Here is a 16967-nt window from a genome sequence, read left to right on the forward strand (position 1 = left end):
CTCTTTTACATCCCCATCTTGCCTGAAGATTCTGTCCTCCGGAATATTGAGCTGCCAGTCCTGCCTCTCCCGCAATCATGTCTCTGTGATAGCAATAATATCATACTCCCATGTGTTAATCACTGCCCTCGATTCATCTGTCTTACCTGTAAGACTCCTTGTATTAAAAGAAATGCCATCTACCCTTGCCATATTCCCTTGTGCCTTAACATGTTCCTCTCCATTCTGCCTTCCACAGTCACTTGGTTTTTCTTCTATATTTGGCTGTGCATCACCCCCCTACTGTACCTCCAACAGTATTTTCACTGTCGCTAGGTCAAAATCCTGGAACTCCCTCCCAATCAGCAATGTGGGTGTATACCTACACCACATGGATTGCAACGGTTCAAGTAAGCAGCTCACCACCACTTCGCAAGGGCAATTCGGGATGGTCAATTGTCCATAACTCTTAAATGAATGAAACAAAAAGAGATTGGATGTGACAAATGTAAGCGCCCTTCCTGTTTTTTCCCTGTTGATTCCCTTATTTCCCCTTTCTTTTATTTTTTGCCGTGACATTTTTGATTCATGAATGATTAATAGACATGGGTCTTTAAGGCAAGTGGCCTGTACCTTTAATTCAAAGCAGGAGAATTCTTCAGCAGGACAGATTACTATGCTAGTCTGCGTTGGTTTAAACTGGATTTGGAGACTGATCAACGTCGATAACAGAGATTGGTGGGGACTTGGTTTGATTGATTTGGCTGGCGGCCAATGAATGGGCCCAGGGGGCTGGGCTCTGCCCGATAACAGGTGGTGATTGGAAGTGATCCCACTGGACTTTAGTTCAGAGCTCCAAGGATTGAGTTTGGTTTCAGTTTTGATTCTGGCAGCAAGGTGAAGAGATCCAACTGGATCCTCTCCAAAAGGATCCAGCTGAATTCTCTCCGGAAAGCCTGCTGTGAGGGCCGTAGCTCTCTCCAGAAGGTATCAGCTAACCCTCTCCAGTAAGCCTGTGGGTGTTGGATTCCTGGAACTACAGAGGCCTGAAGGTGAACCACGAACTGATGGCAAGGTTTGATGGAATCAGTCTCTCCCTCTCCAGGGAAGGTGTGAGTACGGTGCTCTTAAAAGCCGCAGGAAAACCAGTACAGGCTGCAAAACAAAGACTGTAAGCTACAAGCTTACTCCGCAGAGCGGAGAATCGGCGCCATTGGCGCCGGCGCGGTTGGCACGGCACCGGTCGGGGGCTGCTCTACGCGGCCGGCCTGCCGATTCTTGGCCAAGCGGCTGTCGCAAAAATCCCGAGTCCCGCCGGCGCTGTTCACACCTGCTCTCAGCCGGCGGGACCTCCTGTGAGGGGGGATCGACCCCGGTGGGGGGGCAGGATCGACCCCGGGGGGGACCTCCGATGTGGCCTGGCCCGCAATTGGGGCCCACCGATCGGCGGGCCGGCCTCTCTGGCTGGGGGCTTCCTTTCCCCCGCGCCGGCCCCTGTAGCCCTGTGCCATGTTGCGTCGGGGCCAGCACCGAGAAGGGAGACGCTGTGCATGCGTGCGTTGGCGCCGGTGCCACTGCGCATGTGCGGGTTGGCGCCGGCCCCCTCTGCGCATGCGCGGACCCCGTGGCGCCCAGTTCACGCCAGGATCAGCAGCTGGAGCGGCGTGGATCGCTCCAGCGCCGTGCTGGCCCCCTGTAGGGGCCAGAATTGCTGATGCTGAGGCCGTGTTGACGCTGTCGAGAAACGCGATGGCGTTTCCGACGGCGTCAACGCGTAGCTTCAGAATCAGAGGATCCCGCCCCTTGTAATGTCCCATTCTGCTACAGGTGTTGTATACGTTGTTGTTCTTGTTATGCATGTATTTCTGGTCATCCTCACGCTGGGGTTCCCCACTTTCTGCCCACGTGGGCGCCCCTCCTTCCTCGAACTGTCTCAGGCTGAATGTTGTTTTCTTAACTTTTCAGTTGCCGCAGCAACAGGAAGAGCCTTGTGGTCAGCTCGCCGTCTCCCAGTCTCTCTCGGCCACTCTCGCCACTCTCTGTGCCAGCAGGTAGGTAAAAGAACGTTCAGAACCATTTTTAAATCAATTCTTTGTTCCTCGCCCATGATTTACAATCGGTGAGGGGGGGAGGGGGTTTCAATTGTAAATCCGTGTTCTGGAATCTTCTTTGAAAATCTGTGCGATCTGTTGTGTTGGGTGTTCTGATGTACAAACGATCCAACACGGCTGGAGATGGTGTAACTCAATTTTATTTACTACTTAACTATAACAGCACACTGCTAACTTGGGTACGTGCATTACCAGCTAATCTGTGGACCCTGTCCTATCACTATCTGGGTGAGGCACTCAGCACATGGTGATTGCCTGAGTGGCAGGCTCTGAGCTCGGTGCTCTGAGCTGGCTGCTGCTGGAATGAGCGGGAACTGTAGTGTCCCCTGTTTTTATAGTGCGTGTGCTCTCACTGGTGATTGGCTGCGATGTTGTGTGTGTGTTGGTTGGTCCTACTGCATGTCCATTAGTGTGTGTTTGATTGCACCATGATATGCTGATCTAAATATCATGATACGATCGACATAGCAGCAATGTATACTCATTGGCAATGCTGTGGAAGCAGGTTCCTGTGTGAATTTCACGCTGAAACTGCAAACCCAAGGAATCACCCATTGACACATTTGGCCAATTGCTGTAGATTTCAGTGAGTGGGTGAGTAGCTGCTCACTGACCTGAACTGACCTCCCACTCAGTCACAGGGGTAGATTCCTGTTTATACTGGAGCTAAGCAGCCACATCGTTTGACTGGCCCTTGCAGAATCTGCCAAGGGATTCAAGCTGTAAGGGCAGCAGTTCTTCAGCAACCGAGCCTCAGGTGACCCCTACTGACAGGTTTTTTAAAAGTTCCATGTTGAACATGTCACTCGCTGGCATTTGTTATCCATTCTGGACTGTCCTTGGGATGGTAGTGGTGAGTCAGCTTCTTGAATCGCTGCAGTCCATGTGGTGTAGGTGTTGGGCAGGGATTTTCACTGAAAGATTGACAACATAGTTCCAAGTTAGGAGGGTGTCTGCGACTTGGAGATGATGCAAATCCCACAATGTTGCTGCCCTTGTCCTTTTCCCTTTGGAGAGGCCGCAGGTGTTGTGATATGGTGTGCATGCACCATTATAGAGGAATAATATTGTCACTCATTCCCCACCTCAAGAGGGTGTAATGTATTCCTCCATGACGTGTGGACAGTCTGCAAGCAGCAGTGGTCGAGGTCAGACATGTTCATTTCATTTAATTTCATTTACATTGTTTCATTTCACATGTGCATCACAGCCTCTTCGTGAATATTTAAAAAAATAAATTTAGAGTACCCAATTATTTTTTTCCAATTAAGGGGCAATTTAGCGTGGCCAATCCACCTAACCTGCACATTTTTTGGGTTGTGGGGGTGAAACCCACGCAGACACGGGGAGAATGTGCAAACTGCACACAGACTGTGACCCAGGGCCGGGATCGAACCAGGGTCCTCAGTGCTGTAGACAGCAGTGCTAACCACTGTGCCACCCTCTCTCTTAGTGAATATTATCTGTACATAATCTTACCTTCAAATAAAGAACCCACATTATTGTTTCACCAATCCTTGTGCACGCTTTGCATGTTTACATTTATCAGAAGAAGAATGCAACATGGGGCAACATGGTTCTGAAGATTTGACTGCAAAATATACAATCTTCAATCCTCCCATATCCAGCAGAGGAAAATAATTGGTGCGAAAGCAAATCAGCATCAAAACTCACCATGTGCATGTGATTCTGCAATTCTGTATAGATTCTACACAACGTACCTCTGATCTGGGAGCTTACCTCAGGCATTGGATGCCAGTAAGCTAGTTCAAGATGGGAACAACTTTTTTTTAAGGGGCAATTTAGAGTGGCCAAACCACCTACCCTGCACATCTTTTGGGTTGTGGCTGCAGACACGGGGAGAATGTGCAAACACCCCATGGACAGTGACCTGGGGCCGGGATCGAACCCGGGTCCTCAGCACTATGAGGGAGCAGTGCTAGCCACTGTGCCGCCTGGATTTCTCACGAGCGGAGCTCCTCAGTGTAGAAAACGGAGCTGAGTACAGCCTCAGGCGCGCGTTCCCCGCTGAGACCCCGTATCTAACGATGGGTGTTGGGTAGCGGGGTGTTTCTCAACACTGAGCGCGCTCACTGTGGTACTCTGTTCCTATTTGGTTAGATCAGACCCTTCATGGCGGCTGTATTAGCTGACAGAATAATCAAGCTCATGACAGCATCTACCTCAATGGAAAAGTTCCCAAAAAGATATCATGGGCCAACCCAAAGGTTACAGTGTGGAAACAGTACTACAAAGTGGACACTAGTACAAACCATACTAATGAGTAAACAGAGTCTACAGACTATGTGTAATTCGTTCACCAAGCCTAGTTAGCAAGGCCTCATACATACACTCCGAAATTGCCTAGCTTTTCACACCCGATGCAAGGCATGTGGCAACAGAGGACATTGGAAGTGTGAATGCAGAAAGCAAAGACCAAGACAAGTGGTTCAATGTTGTGAAGAGCCACAAACAGGCCAGGGAAGTACAACATTCTAACCAACCAAGAGCATCAAAACAAGATCCACAATATGTCCAGTCAAGCCAAAAGGTCAGATGATGAAGATGATCAGACCATTGATACACAAACTGAGCCAACATTCAGCATGTTTCACACCAAAGAATGTATCGATGGAAAGGCACCATCAGCATCACCATCTGGATTATATATCCACAGATGAAGGGTCAAGGTGAAGGTGCAAGGGTCATGGGTGAAGGTGAAGGGTCATGGGTGAAGGTGCAAACATCCTTCCACTTCGCATCTGAAATATATGTACCCACAGAAGTGGCAAATGATTCGACCAATCGCTGCCAAACACACTGTGTACAACGGCTCAGAGACATGATCCCTCAGATCAATTACACTCCAGTATCGTTATCACCCCAGATACTTTACCTCATGAATACCACAGATCTAATGATTTTAGGCCTACCAACATGCAAGATGCCCATGGTCACCATTGTCAAGACAATGACAAGGATGAGAGACCGTGAGGAGTGCCATGAGAAACCCAGTGTTTACACTTTCCCCCTAACTCTGCAATGCAAATCATCAACTAACAGGCTGCATAACACAGTTGGAACCAAATATGTATCCCATTCTGAATGCATTGTGGAACCAACACAGAAATACTGTTTGGCAGATAAGTGTGGTCAATTCTCCCCATCATCACTCAGAAATACTTCCAGGAATATGTGATGGATTACTCAAAAAACAGGGGAAGATAAAAGATGCCCATGACCAACATGCTGTGTGTACCATCTACAAGATGCACTGCAGTAACTCACCAAGGCTCCTTCGACAGCACCTGGTAAACCCACAACCGCTACCATCTAGAAGGACAAGGACAGCAGACACATGGGGGCGCCACCACCTGGAGGCTCCAATCCAAGCCACCCACCGTCTTGACTTGGAAATACATTGGCCGTTCCTTCACTGTTGCTGGGGCAACATCCTGGGACTCTCTCCCTAACAGCAGAGCGGGTTTACCTACACCTCAGGGACTACAGCGGTTCAAGAAGGCAGCTTACCCACCACCTTCTCAAGGGCAACTAGGGATGGACAATAAATGCGGGCCTAACCAACGATGCCCACATCCCGTAAATGAAATTTTAAAAATGCAATGAATTAGCGAACCTGAACATCGGACCGAAAGCTTAAATACAAAATCCAGCAGAAATGGTCAACAGTGTAGTGCAGTGGTTAGCACTGCTGCCCCGCGGCGCAGATGTCCCAGGTTCGATCCCGGCCCCAGGTCATTGTCCATGTGGAGTTTGCACATTCTCCCTGTGTCTGCCCCCCCCACAACCCAAAGATGTGCAGGGTAGGTGGACTGGTCCCGCTAAATTGCCCCTTAATTGGGAAAAAAAGAATTGGGTACTTTAAATTTATTTTACAAAAGAAATGGTCAGCATGGGGGGTATTGTCCCTGGACTAGTAATCCAGAGACTCCGGGCCGGAGGCGCTAGATTTGAACTCCACCATGGCAGGTGGTGAAACCTGACCATAAAACCATTAAGTTCACTAATGCCCTTTTGGAAAGGAAATTTGCCATCCTTACTCGGCCTGGCCTACATGTGATTGCAGACCCACAGTGGTTGACTCTTGAATACCTGGTGAAACACCATTCAGTTCAAGGGCAATTAGGGATGGGGAATAAATGTTGTTCCAGCCATCGTCACACATCCCATGAATGAATAAAAAAAACAAGATTATATCAAGGAGGCATGACGGTGTGATGAAACACTAATGCCTAATCAGAGAAACACCACAACCAGAAACATCGAGCAACCATATCGCAAACAGAACACGGTCTGAAATGCAACACAAAGCACCCCGAAGCAGCATTCTGAAACCACCCTCAGCCTCTAGCAACGATGATCATAACTAGAGCTAAACAGATAAGCAAATGACCATTTCAGAGTCTTGTACATTTACTGCTGTGTTCCCGGGCAGCACGGTAGCACAGTGGTTAGCACAGTTGCTTCACAGCTCCAGGGTCCTAGGTTCGATTCCTGGCTTGGGTCACTGTCTGTGCGGAGTCTGCACGTTCTCCCCGTGTCTGCGTGGGTTTCCTCCCATTGCTCCGGTTTCCTCCCACTGTCCAAAGATGTGCGGGTTAGGTGGATTGGCCATGATAAATTGCCCTTAGTGTCCAAAAAATGTTTAGTGGGGGTTACTGGGTTACAGGGATAGGGTAGCTACTTGGGCTTCAGTAGGGTGCTCTTTGTAAGGGCTGGTGCAGACTCGATGGGCCAAATGGCCTCCTTCTGCACTGTAAATTCTATTTTAAAAAAGTACCGTCAGACAGAAAGTAGTTTGTTTTTAAAAATGTAATTTATTCCAAACTTATTCAAAAGGTTACAAAACATAAACAGTCCGGGGAACATAGTCCCACCACACAATTGTACAGTTTGTACAGATTTTTCCCCATTTGCATCCCCCCCACCACACCCCCATGTTTGAGAAGCGACAAACAACTTCTCAAACATGGTCACGAACATCCCCCCACCTTGCCTCAAAGCCCTCCGCTGAACCCCTCCTAGCCAGGCCCCCACCCCCCGCCGCTGTTGCCGACCACCATTCCAACAAGATCCTTCGCCGGGCAACCAGAGAGGCGAAGGCCACAACATCGGCCTTCCTCCCCTCCATCAGCTCCAGCTTCGCTGATATTCCGAATATCGGCAACAAAGGGTCCGGCCCAACATCCTCCCCCACGCTCTTCATTAGTAACGCGAACACTCACACCCAGTATCTCTCCAACATGCACCAGAACATGTGTGGGTTGTTTGCTGGTCCCCGCCCACACTTCTCACACTAATCTGCCACTCCCTGGAAGAACTCACTCATCCTCGTCCGAGTCGTATGCACCCTGCGTACCACCTTGAATTGTTTCAGGCTCATGCTCGCCCACGAGAAGGTCGAATTCACCCTTCGTAGCGCCTCGCTCGATACTCCCCATTTCATCTCCCCTCCCAAGGAGATACAATTCGGTAAATTGGGGAACTGTTACCAGATCTTCTGTGCAAAGTCCCTTATCTGCAAGTATCTAAACTCGCTTCCTTTCGGTAGCTCTACCCACTCTTTCAGTTCATTTATACTAGCAAAACTCTCTTCCAGGTACAGATCTCTCACCCTGACCAGCCCACTTCTCTCCACATCCTATACATACCGTCTGTCCCCTGGCTCAAATCCATGGTTTTCGCACAACGGCATTAACACCGACATCCCTGTACAAACTGTAAAATTGGGCAGCACGGTGGCACAGTGGTTAGCACTGTTGCTTCACAAATCCAGGGTCCCAGGTTCGATTCCCAGCTTGGGTCACTGTCTGTACGGAGTCTGCACGTTCTCCCCGCATCTGCGTGGGTTTCCTCCTGGTGCTCCAGTTTCCTCCCACAGTTCGAAGATGTGGAGGTTAGGTGGATTGGCCATGCTAAATTGCCAAAAGGTTGGGTGGGATTGTGCAAGGTTGTGCAAAAAGGTTGGGTGGGATTACTGGGTTGCGGGAATAGGGTGGAGGTGTGGGCTTAAATGGGGTGTTCTTTCCAAGGGTCGATGCGGACTCAACTGGTTCCACACTTTCACTGTGGATTGCACCCCTGGGCTCTCCGTGTATTTCCTTGGCGCAAGTAGCAACGCCGTCGTCACCATAGCCCTCAGACTGGACCCCTACAGGATTCTTCCTCCATCCTAACCCATTCTGCCCCCTCTCCTTCCCATCACCAGCTCACCTTCTCCACACTCGCCGCCCAATAATAATGCAGCAAGTTTGGCATCGCCAACCCTTCCTTCTGCCTCTGCCTCTGTAGCAGGATCCTCTTTACTCTTGGCACCTTCCCCACCCACACAAACTCTGAAATAATCGTATCTAGCTTCCGGAAAAAGGCCTTTGGTGCAAAAATCGAAAGCGTCTGGTAATCGTTTAATTCTGTAACGTAAACCTTTAGCTAGAAAAAAAAGTGTGATGTTGTGATACGATGTGCTTTAATGAAGCATATCTTAAACTATTGTCAACCATGACTCACCTTGACAAGATGTGATGCATTAGGCCCATGAATTGTGGGATTTTTGCAGGACTCACATCTCCCTAATCAACATTATCTATATAATGTCTTATTTTCAAGTAAAGAACTGCATTATTATTTCACCAAACCTTGTGTATGTTTGGTATGTTTACGTGAAAGAGGAAGGACATAGTAAAAACAGAAGATACTGGAAAAGGCAGCAGCTCTGAACATAGAACATACACTGCAGAAGGAGGCCATTCGGCCCATCGAGTCTGCACCGACCCACTTACGCCCTCACTTCCACCCTATCCCCCGTAACCCAATAACCTCTGCTAACCTTTTTGGTCACTAAGGGCAATTTATCATGGCCAATCCCCCTAATCCCCCTAACTCTTTGGACTGTGGGAGGAAACCGGAGCACCCGGAGGAAACCCGCGCAGTCACGGGGAGAACGTGCAGACTCCGCACAGACAGCGACCCAGCGGGGAATCGAAACTGGGACCCTGACGCTGTGAAGCCACAGTGCTATCCACTTGTGCTACCGTGCTGCCCTATCCTTCCCGTATCCTTCCCGTCCGGGAGAGTGGGGGCAGGGGAGCGGGCGGCCTACTCGGCCTGGTCTGACATGGCGGCGCCTGACCGGCCTGAGCCGGCCCGGAGTGGGGGGGGATGGGGAAGTGGAGCAGCAGCAGCCCTGGGCCCTTCGCTGGGGAATTGATGCGCATTTAAAATGTTGGCGATGCGCTGAGGTCAGTTTCGGGGCCCGGAGGCCCGGCCGCTAACCCAGCCTCTCTCTGATAGCATCTGTGGAGAGAGAAAGAGTTAACGTTTTGAGTTTGTTTGACTCTTCTCCAGAGTTAAAGAGAGGGAGAAATGAGATGGATTTTGTACTGTTTAAGAGGGAGTGGAACACGATAGAAGGTCAGTGGTAGATGGAAACGGGGAGAGATTTGACAAAGATCCTATGGGCAGAGTGTTAATGGTAGTGTTGTCGTCTGCCCATAACGTCTTTCTAAATGTCCCTTGTAATGGGTAGTTTACACACTGATAATATCCTTGAATCATGGTGGATTTTCAACCAAAACATGATCCAATATGTCTTGGCAAAAATCGAGGGCTGAACAACCATCCATATAGATACTGACATCATTTGTAAAGTGTATATCCAATCCAGATACCTGACTGATCCAACGTTTACTTTATATCTGTGTGTCTGTACATGTGTGTGAGACAGAGAGGTGTGTATGTGTGTGTTTGTGTGCGCATGAGAGAGAGGGGTATGTATGTGAAAGACGGATGAGTGTGTGTGTGAAAGACGGATGAGTGTGTGTGTGAGAGAAGGGTGAGTGTGTGTGTGTGAGAGGGGTGAGTGTGTGTGTGAGAGAGGGGTGAGTGTGTGTGAGAGAGAGGGGTGAGTGTGTGTGAGAAGGGTGAGTGTGTGTGAAAAGGGTGAGTGTGTGTGTGAGAAGGGTGAGTGTGTGTGAGAGGGGTGAGTGTGTGTGTGAGAGGGGGGAGTGTGTGTGTGAGAGGGGTGAGTGTGTGAGAGAGAAGGGTGAGTGTGTGAGAGAGAGGGGTGAGTGTGTGTGAGAGGGGTGAGTGTGTGTGTGAGAGGGGTGAGTGTGTGTGTGAGAGGGGTGAGTGTGTGTGAGAGAGGGGTGAGTGTGTGTGAGAGAGAGGGGTGAGTGTGTGTGAGATGGGTGAGTGTGTATCTGAGAGGGATGAGTGTGTGTGTGAGAGGGGTGAGTGTGTGTGTGGGAGGGGTGAGTGTGTGTGTGAGAGGGGTGAGTGTGTGTGTGTGAGAGGGGTGAGTGTGTGTGTGAGAGAGGGGTGAGTGTGTGTGAGAGAGAGGGGTGAGTGTGTGTCTGAGAGGGATGAGTGTGTGTGAGAGGGGTGAGTGTGTGTGTGAGGGGTGAGTGTGTGAGAAGGGTGAGTGTGTGTGTGTGAGGGATGAGTGTGTTTGTGAGAGGTGTATGTATGTGTGTGAGGGGGTGAGTGTGTGTGAGGGGGGTGAATGTGTGTGAGGGGGGTGAGTGTGTGTCTGAGAGGGATGAGTGTGTGTGAGGGATGAGTGTGTTTGTGAGAGGTGTGTATGTGTGAGAGGGGTGAGGGGGGTGAGTGTGTGTGAGGGGGTGAGTGTGAGTGAGGGGGGTGAGTGTGTGTGTGAGAAGTATGTGCATGTGTGTGAGAGGGGTGAGTGTGTGCCTGAGAGGGGTGTGTGTGTGTGAGGGATGAGTGTGTTTGTGAGAGGTGTGTGTATGTGTGAAAGGGGTGAGTGTGTGAGGGGGTGAGTGTGTGTCTGAGAGGGATGAGTGTGTGTGTGAGGGATGAGTGTGTTTGTGAGAGATGTGTGAGAGGGGTGAGGGGGGTGAGTGTGTGTGAGGGGCGTGAGTGTGTGTGTGAGAGGTGTGTGTATGTGTGTGAGAGGGGTGAGTGTGTGTCTGAGAGGGGTGAGTGTGTGAGAGGGGTGAGTATGTGTGAAAGGGGTGAGTGTGTGTGAGAGAGGGGTGAGTGTGTGTGAGAGAGGGGTGAGTGTGTGTGAGAGAGGGGTGAGTGTGTGTGTGAGGGAAGGGTGAGACAGAGGGGAGTGTTTGTGTCTGACTCATTCCAGTCACAGGGTTCCCATTCACCCTCACTCCCACACAATAATCAGGCACTCTCACCCATCCTCACACTGGCTGAGGGTGCGTGAGCAAGCAGCCCGAGACCGGGATGAGCTGGACACGCACACACTGGTCCTTTCACACGCTAAAGGTCATCTTTATTTATTGCTGATTTTTATAATGGATGCACACACACAATTTCTTCTTTTGGCCTATTTTTTTGCTCAGCAGGGGCTGAATCTTTTCAAACTTGAAATGAAAAAAAAAATCATATTTAACATTGTGCCAAACGTTATTCTTCTGTTGCTAATGGTTTCCTTGAGTGAGAAAAAAATTGAAATGTGTAAGGAAAGTTACATAATCCTGGCGCAGAGGGAGCTTTATTCTGTATCTAACCCCGTGCTGGGGATGTGTGATAGGTACAGGGTAGAGGGAGCTTTACTCTGTATCTAACCCCGTGCTGTACCTGTCCTGGGAGTGTTTGATGGGAACAGTGTAGAGGGAGCTTTACTCTGTATCTAACCCCGTGCTGTACTTGCCCTGGGAGTGTTTGATGGGGACAGTGTAGAGGGAACTTTACTCTGTATCTAACCCCGTGCTGTACCTGTCCTGGGAGTGTTTGATGGGGACAGGGTACAGGGAGCTTTACTCCAAATCTAACCCCATGCTGTACCTGTCCTGGGAGTGTTTGATGGGGACAGTGTAGAGGGAGCTTTACTCTGTATCTAACCCCGTGCTGTACCTGTCCTGGGAGTGTTTGATGGGGACAGTGTAGACGGAGCTTATTTCTGTATCTTACCACGTGCTGTACCTGTCCTGGCAGTGTTTGATGGGGACAGTGTAGAGGGAGCTTATTTCTGTATCTTACCCCGTGCTGTACTTGTCCTGGGAGTGTTTGATGGGGACAGTGTAGAGGGAGCTTTACTCTGTATCTTACCCTGTGCTGAACCTGTCCTGGGAGTGTTTGATGGGGACAGTGTAGAGGGAGCTTTACTCTGTATCTTACCCTGTGCTGAACCTGTCCTGGGAGTGTTTGATGGGGACAGTGTAAAGGGAGCTTTACTCTATATCTAACCCCGTGCTGTATCTGTCCTGGGAGTGTTTGATGGGGATAGTGTAGAGGGAGCTTTACTCTGTATCTTACCCTGTGCTGAACCTGTCCTGGGAGTGTTTGATGGGGACAGTGTAGAGGGAGCTTTACTCTGTATCTTACCCTGTGCTGAACCTGTCCTGGGAGTGTTTGATGGGGACAGTGTAAAGGGAGGTCATTCCTTAGTTATTTTTCCAATTTGTTTACTTTGGATGGTACTTCCTAATTTCCTCAATAATTTGTTTGTGTTTTTGTTTAGCTGGAAGTCCATTGGACAGTCCGAGGAATTCCCTCATCAGTATTGCTCCCAACTTCCCATTTGCTCGAAGGTAATGCGAAGTAAACCAGTAAGTTGGATTATTGCAGAGTGTCCCGGTGATCCTAAATGAAGAATATTGGAAATAGGAAAAAATGAAATTCCCACTCTCCTATTTGTCTCCTTCCTGGACACTCATCTGAGACCAGCAGGCTCCTGTTACAACCTGACCCCAGTGCCCATCACACTCATCGCCCCAGTGCCCATCACACTCATCATCCCAGTATCCATCACACTCATGGCCCCAGTACCCATCACACTCATCAACCCAGTGCCCATCACACTCATGGCCCTACCCAAATCCCACTCAGGCCCCAGTGCCCATCACACTCATGGCCCCAGTGCCCATCACACTCATGGCCCCAGTACCCATTACACTCATGGCCCAGTGCCCATCACACTCATGGCCCCAGTGCCAATCACACTCATGGCCTCAGTGCCCATCACACTCATTGCCCTTTTACCCATCACACTCATGGCCCCAGTGCCCATCACACACATGGCGCCAGTGCCCATCACACTCATGGCCCCAGTGCCCATCACACTCAAGGCCCTTTTGCCCATCACAGTCATGGCCCCAGTGCCCATCACACTCATTGTCCCAGTGCCCATCACACTCATTGTCCCAGTGCCCATCAGACTCATGGCCCCAGTGCCCATCACACTCATGGCCCCAGTGCCCATCACACTCAAGGCCCTTTTGCCCATCACACTCATGGCCCTTTTGCCCGTCACAGTCACGGCCCTTTTGCCTGTCGCAGTCACGGCCCTTTTGCCCATCACAGTCATGGGCCCATTGCCTTTCACTGTCATGGCCCCAGTGCCCATCACAGTCATGGCAGTTTTGCCCATCACACTCATGACCCCAGTGCCCATTACACTCATGGCCCCAGTGCCCATCACACTCATGGCCCCAGTGCCCACCACACTCATGGCCATTTTGCCCATCACACTCATGACCCCAGTGCCCATCACATTCATGGCCCCAGTGCCCATCACACTCATGGCCCCAGTACCCATCGCACTCATGGCCCCAGTATCCATCGCACTCATGGCCCCAGTGCCCATCACATTCATGGCCCCTGTGCCCTTTGCAATCGTGGCTTTTTTGCCCATCACACTCATGGCCCTTTTTCCCATCACACTCATGGCCCCAGTACCCAGGACACTGATGGCTCTTTTGCCCATCACAGTCATGGCAGTTTTGCCCATCACACTCATGACCCCAGTGCCCATCACACTCATGGCCCTTATGCCCATCACACACTCAGTGCCATTTTGCCCATCACACTCATGGCCCCAGTGCCCATCACACTCAATGCCCCAGTGCCCATCACACTCATGGCCCCAGCGTCCATCACACTCTTGGCCCCAGTGCCCATCACACTCATAGCCCGAGTGCCCATCACACTCATGGCCCCAGTGCCCATCACACTCATGGCCCCAGTGCCCATCACACTCATGGCCCTTATGCCCATCACACACATGGCCATTTTGCCCATCATACTCATGGCCCCAGTGTCCATCACATTCATGGCCACAGTGCCCATCACACACATGACCCCAGTGCCCATCACACTCATGGCCCCAGCGCCCATCACACTCATGGCCCCAGTGTCCATCGCACTCTTGGCCCCAGTGCCCATCACACTCATGGCCCCAGTGCCCACCACACTCATGGCCCCAGTGCCCATCACACTCCTGACCCCAGTGCCCATCACATTCATGGACCCAGTGCCCACTACACTCATGGCCCTTATGCCCATCACACTCATGGCCCTTTTGCCCATCACATTCATGACCCCAGTGCCCACCACACTCATGACCCCAGTGCCCATCACATTTGTGGCCCCAGTGCCCACCACACTCATGGCCCTTATGCCCATCACACTCATGGCCCAGTGTCCACCACACTCATGGCCATTTTGCCCATCAGACTCATGGCCCCACTGCCCACCACAATCATGGCCATTTTGCCCATCACACTCATGGCCCGTTTGCCAATCACACTCATGGTCCTAGTGCCCATCACACTCATGGCCCCAGTGCCGATCACACTCATGGTCCTTTTGCCCATCACAGTCATGGCCCTTTTGCCCATCACACTCATGGCCCTTTTGCCCATCACACTCATGGCCATTTTGCCCATCACACTCATGGCCCCAGTGCCCACCACACTCATGGCCATTTTGCCCATCACACTCATGGCCCGTTTGCCAATCACACTCAAGGCCCCAGGGCCCATCACACTCATGGCCCGTTTGCCAATCACACTCATGACCCCAGTGCCCATCACACTCATGGCCCCAGTGCCCATCACACTCATGGCCCCAGCGTCCATCACACTCTTGGCCCCAGTGCCCATCACACTCATAGCCCCAGTGCCCATCACACTCATGGCCCCAGTGCCCATCACACTCATGGCCCCAGTGCCCATCACACTCATGGCCCCAGTGCCCATCACACTCATGGCCCTTATGCCCATCACACACATGGCCATTTTGCCCATCATACTCATGGCCCCAGTGTCCATCACATTCATGGCCACATTGCCCATCACACACATGACCCCAGTGCCCATCACACTCATGGCCCCAGCGCCCATCACACTCATGGCCCCAGCGTCCATCACACTCTTGGCCCCAGTGCCCATCACACTCATGGCCCCAGTGCCCACCACACTCATGGCCCCAGTGCCCATCACACTCCTGACCCCAGTGCCCATCACATTCATGGACCCAGTGCCCACTACACTCATGGCCCTTATGCCCATCACACTCATGGCCCTTATGCCCATCACACTCATGGCCCAGTGTCCACCACACTCATGGCCATTTTGCCCATCAGACTCATGGCCCCAGTGCCCACCACAATCATGGCCATTTTGCCCATCACACTCATGGCCCGTTTGCCAATCACACTCATGGCCCTAGTGCCCATCACACTCATGGCCCCAGTGTCCATCACACTCATGGCCATTTTGCCCATCACACTCATGGCCCCAGTGCCCACCACACTCATGGCCATTTTGCCCATCACACTCATGGCCCGTTTGCCAATCACACTCAAGGCCCCAGGGCCCATCACACTCATGGCCCGTTTGCCAATCACACTCATGACCCAGTGCCCATCACACTCATAGCCCCAGTGCCCATCACACTCATGGCCCTTTTGCCTATCACACTCATGGTCCTTTTGCCCATCACACTCATGGCCCCATTGCCCATCACTCTCATGGTCCTTTTGCCCATCACACTAATGGTCCTTTTGCCCATCACACTCATGACCCCAGTGCCCATCACACTCATAGCCCCAGTGCCCATCACACTCATGGCCCCAGTGCCCATCACACTCATGGCCCTTATGCCCATCACACACTCAGGGCCATTTTCCCATCACACTCATGGCCCTTTTGCCCATCACATTCATGGCCCCAGTGCCCATCACACTCATGGCCCCAGTGCCCATCACGCTCATGGCCCAAGTGCCCATCACACTCATGGCCCCAGCGTCCATCACACTCTTGGCCCCAGTGCCCACCACACTCATAGCCCCAGTGCCCATCACACTCATGGCCCCAGTGCCCATCACACTCATGGCCCCAGTGCCCATCACACTCATGGCCCTTTTGCCCATCACATTCATGGCCCCAGTGCCCATCACACTCATGGCCCCAGTGCCCATCACGCTCATGGCCCCAGTGCCCATCACACTTATGGCCCCAGCGTCCATCACACTCTTGGCCCCAGTGCCCACCACACTCATAGCCCCAGTGCCCATCACACTCATGGCCCCAGTGCCCATCACACTCATGGCCCCAGTGCCCATCACACTCATGGCCCCAGTGCCCATCACACTCATGGCCCCAGTGCCCATCACACTCATGGCCCTTATGCCCATCACACACATGGCCATTTTGCCCATCATACTAATGGCCCCAGTGTCCATCACATTCATGGCCACAGTGCCCATCACACACATGACCCCAGTGCCCATCACACTCATGGTCCCAGTGCCCATCACACTCATGGCCCCAGTGCCCATCACACTCATGGCCCCAGTGCCCATCACACTCATGGCCCCAGTGCCCATCACACTCATGGCCCCAGTGCCGATCACACTCATGGTCCTTTTGCCCATCACAGTCATGGCCCTTTTGCCCATCACACTCATGGCCCTTTTGCCCATCACACTCATGGCCATTTTGCCCATCACACTCATGGCCCCAGTGCCCACCACACTCATGGCCATTTTGCCCATCACACTCATGGCCCGTTTGCCAATCACACTCAAGGCCCCAGGGCCCATCACACTCATGGCCCGTTTGCCAATCACACTCATGACCCCAGTGCCCATCACAC

At 51.6% G+C, this 16967-nt stretch overlaps 1 protein-coding gene across 3 annotated transcripts in view; it reads left to right on the forward strand.

Moving 5' to 3' along the window:
* Positions 1-16967, forward strand: part of mast3b (microtubule associated serine/threonine kinase 3b) — a 180914-nt gene that overhangs the window by 74324 nt on the left and 89623 nt on the right. For all 3 annotated transcript variants that reach the window (XM_072482439.1, XM_072482437.1, XM_072482438.1), the window contains 2 exons: positions 1945-2030; positions 12550-12619. In XM_072482439.1, the coding sequence (XP_072338540.1) occupies positions 1945-2030; positions 12550-12619 (156 nt within the window). The remainder of the gene's footprint in view (positions 1-1944; positions 2031-12549; positions 12620-16967) is intronic.

The sequence above is a fragment of the Scyliorhinus torazame genome, chromosome 18 (assembly GCF_047496885.1).
Source record: "Scyliorhinus torazame isolate Kashiwa2021f chromosome 18, sScyTor2.1, whole genome shotgun sequence".
Classification (NCBI taxonomy): domain Eukaryota; kingdom Metazoa; phylum Chordata; class Chondrichthyes; order Carcharhiniformes; family Scyliorhinidae; genus Scyliorhinus; species Scyliorhinus torazame.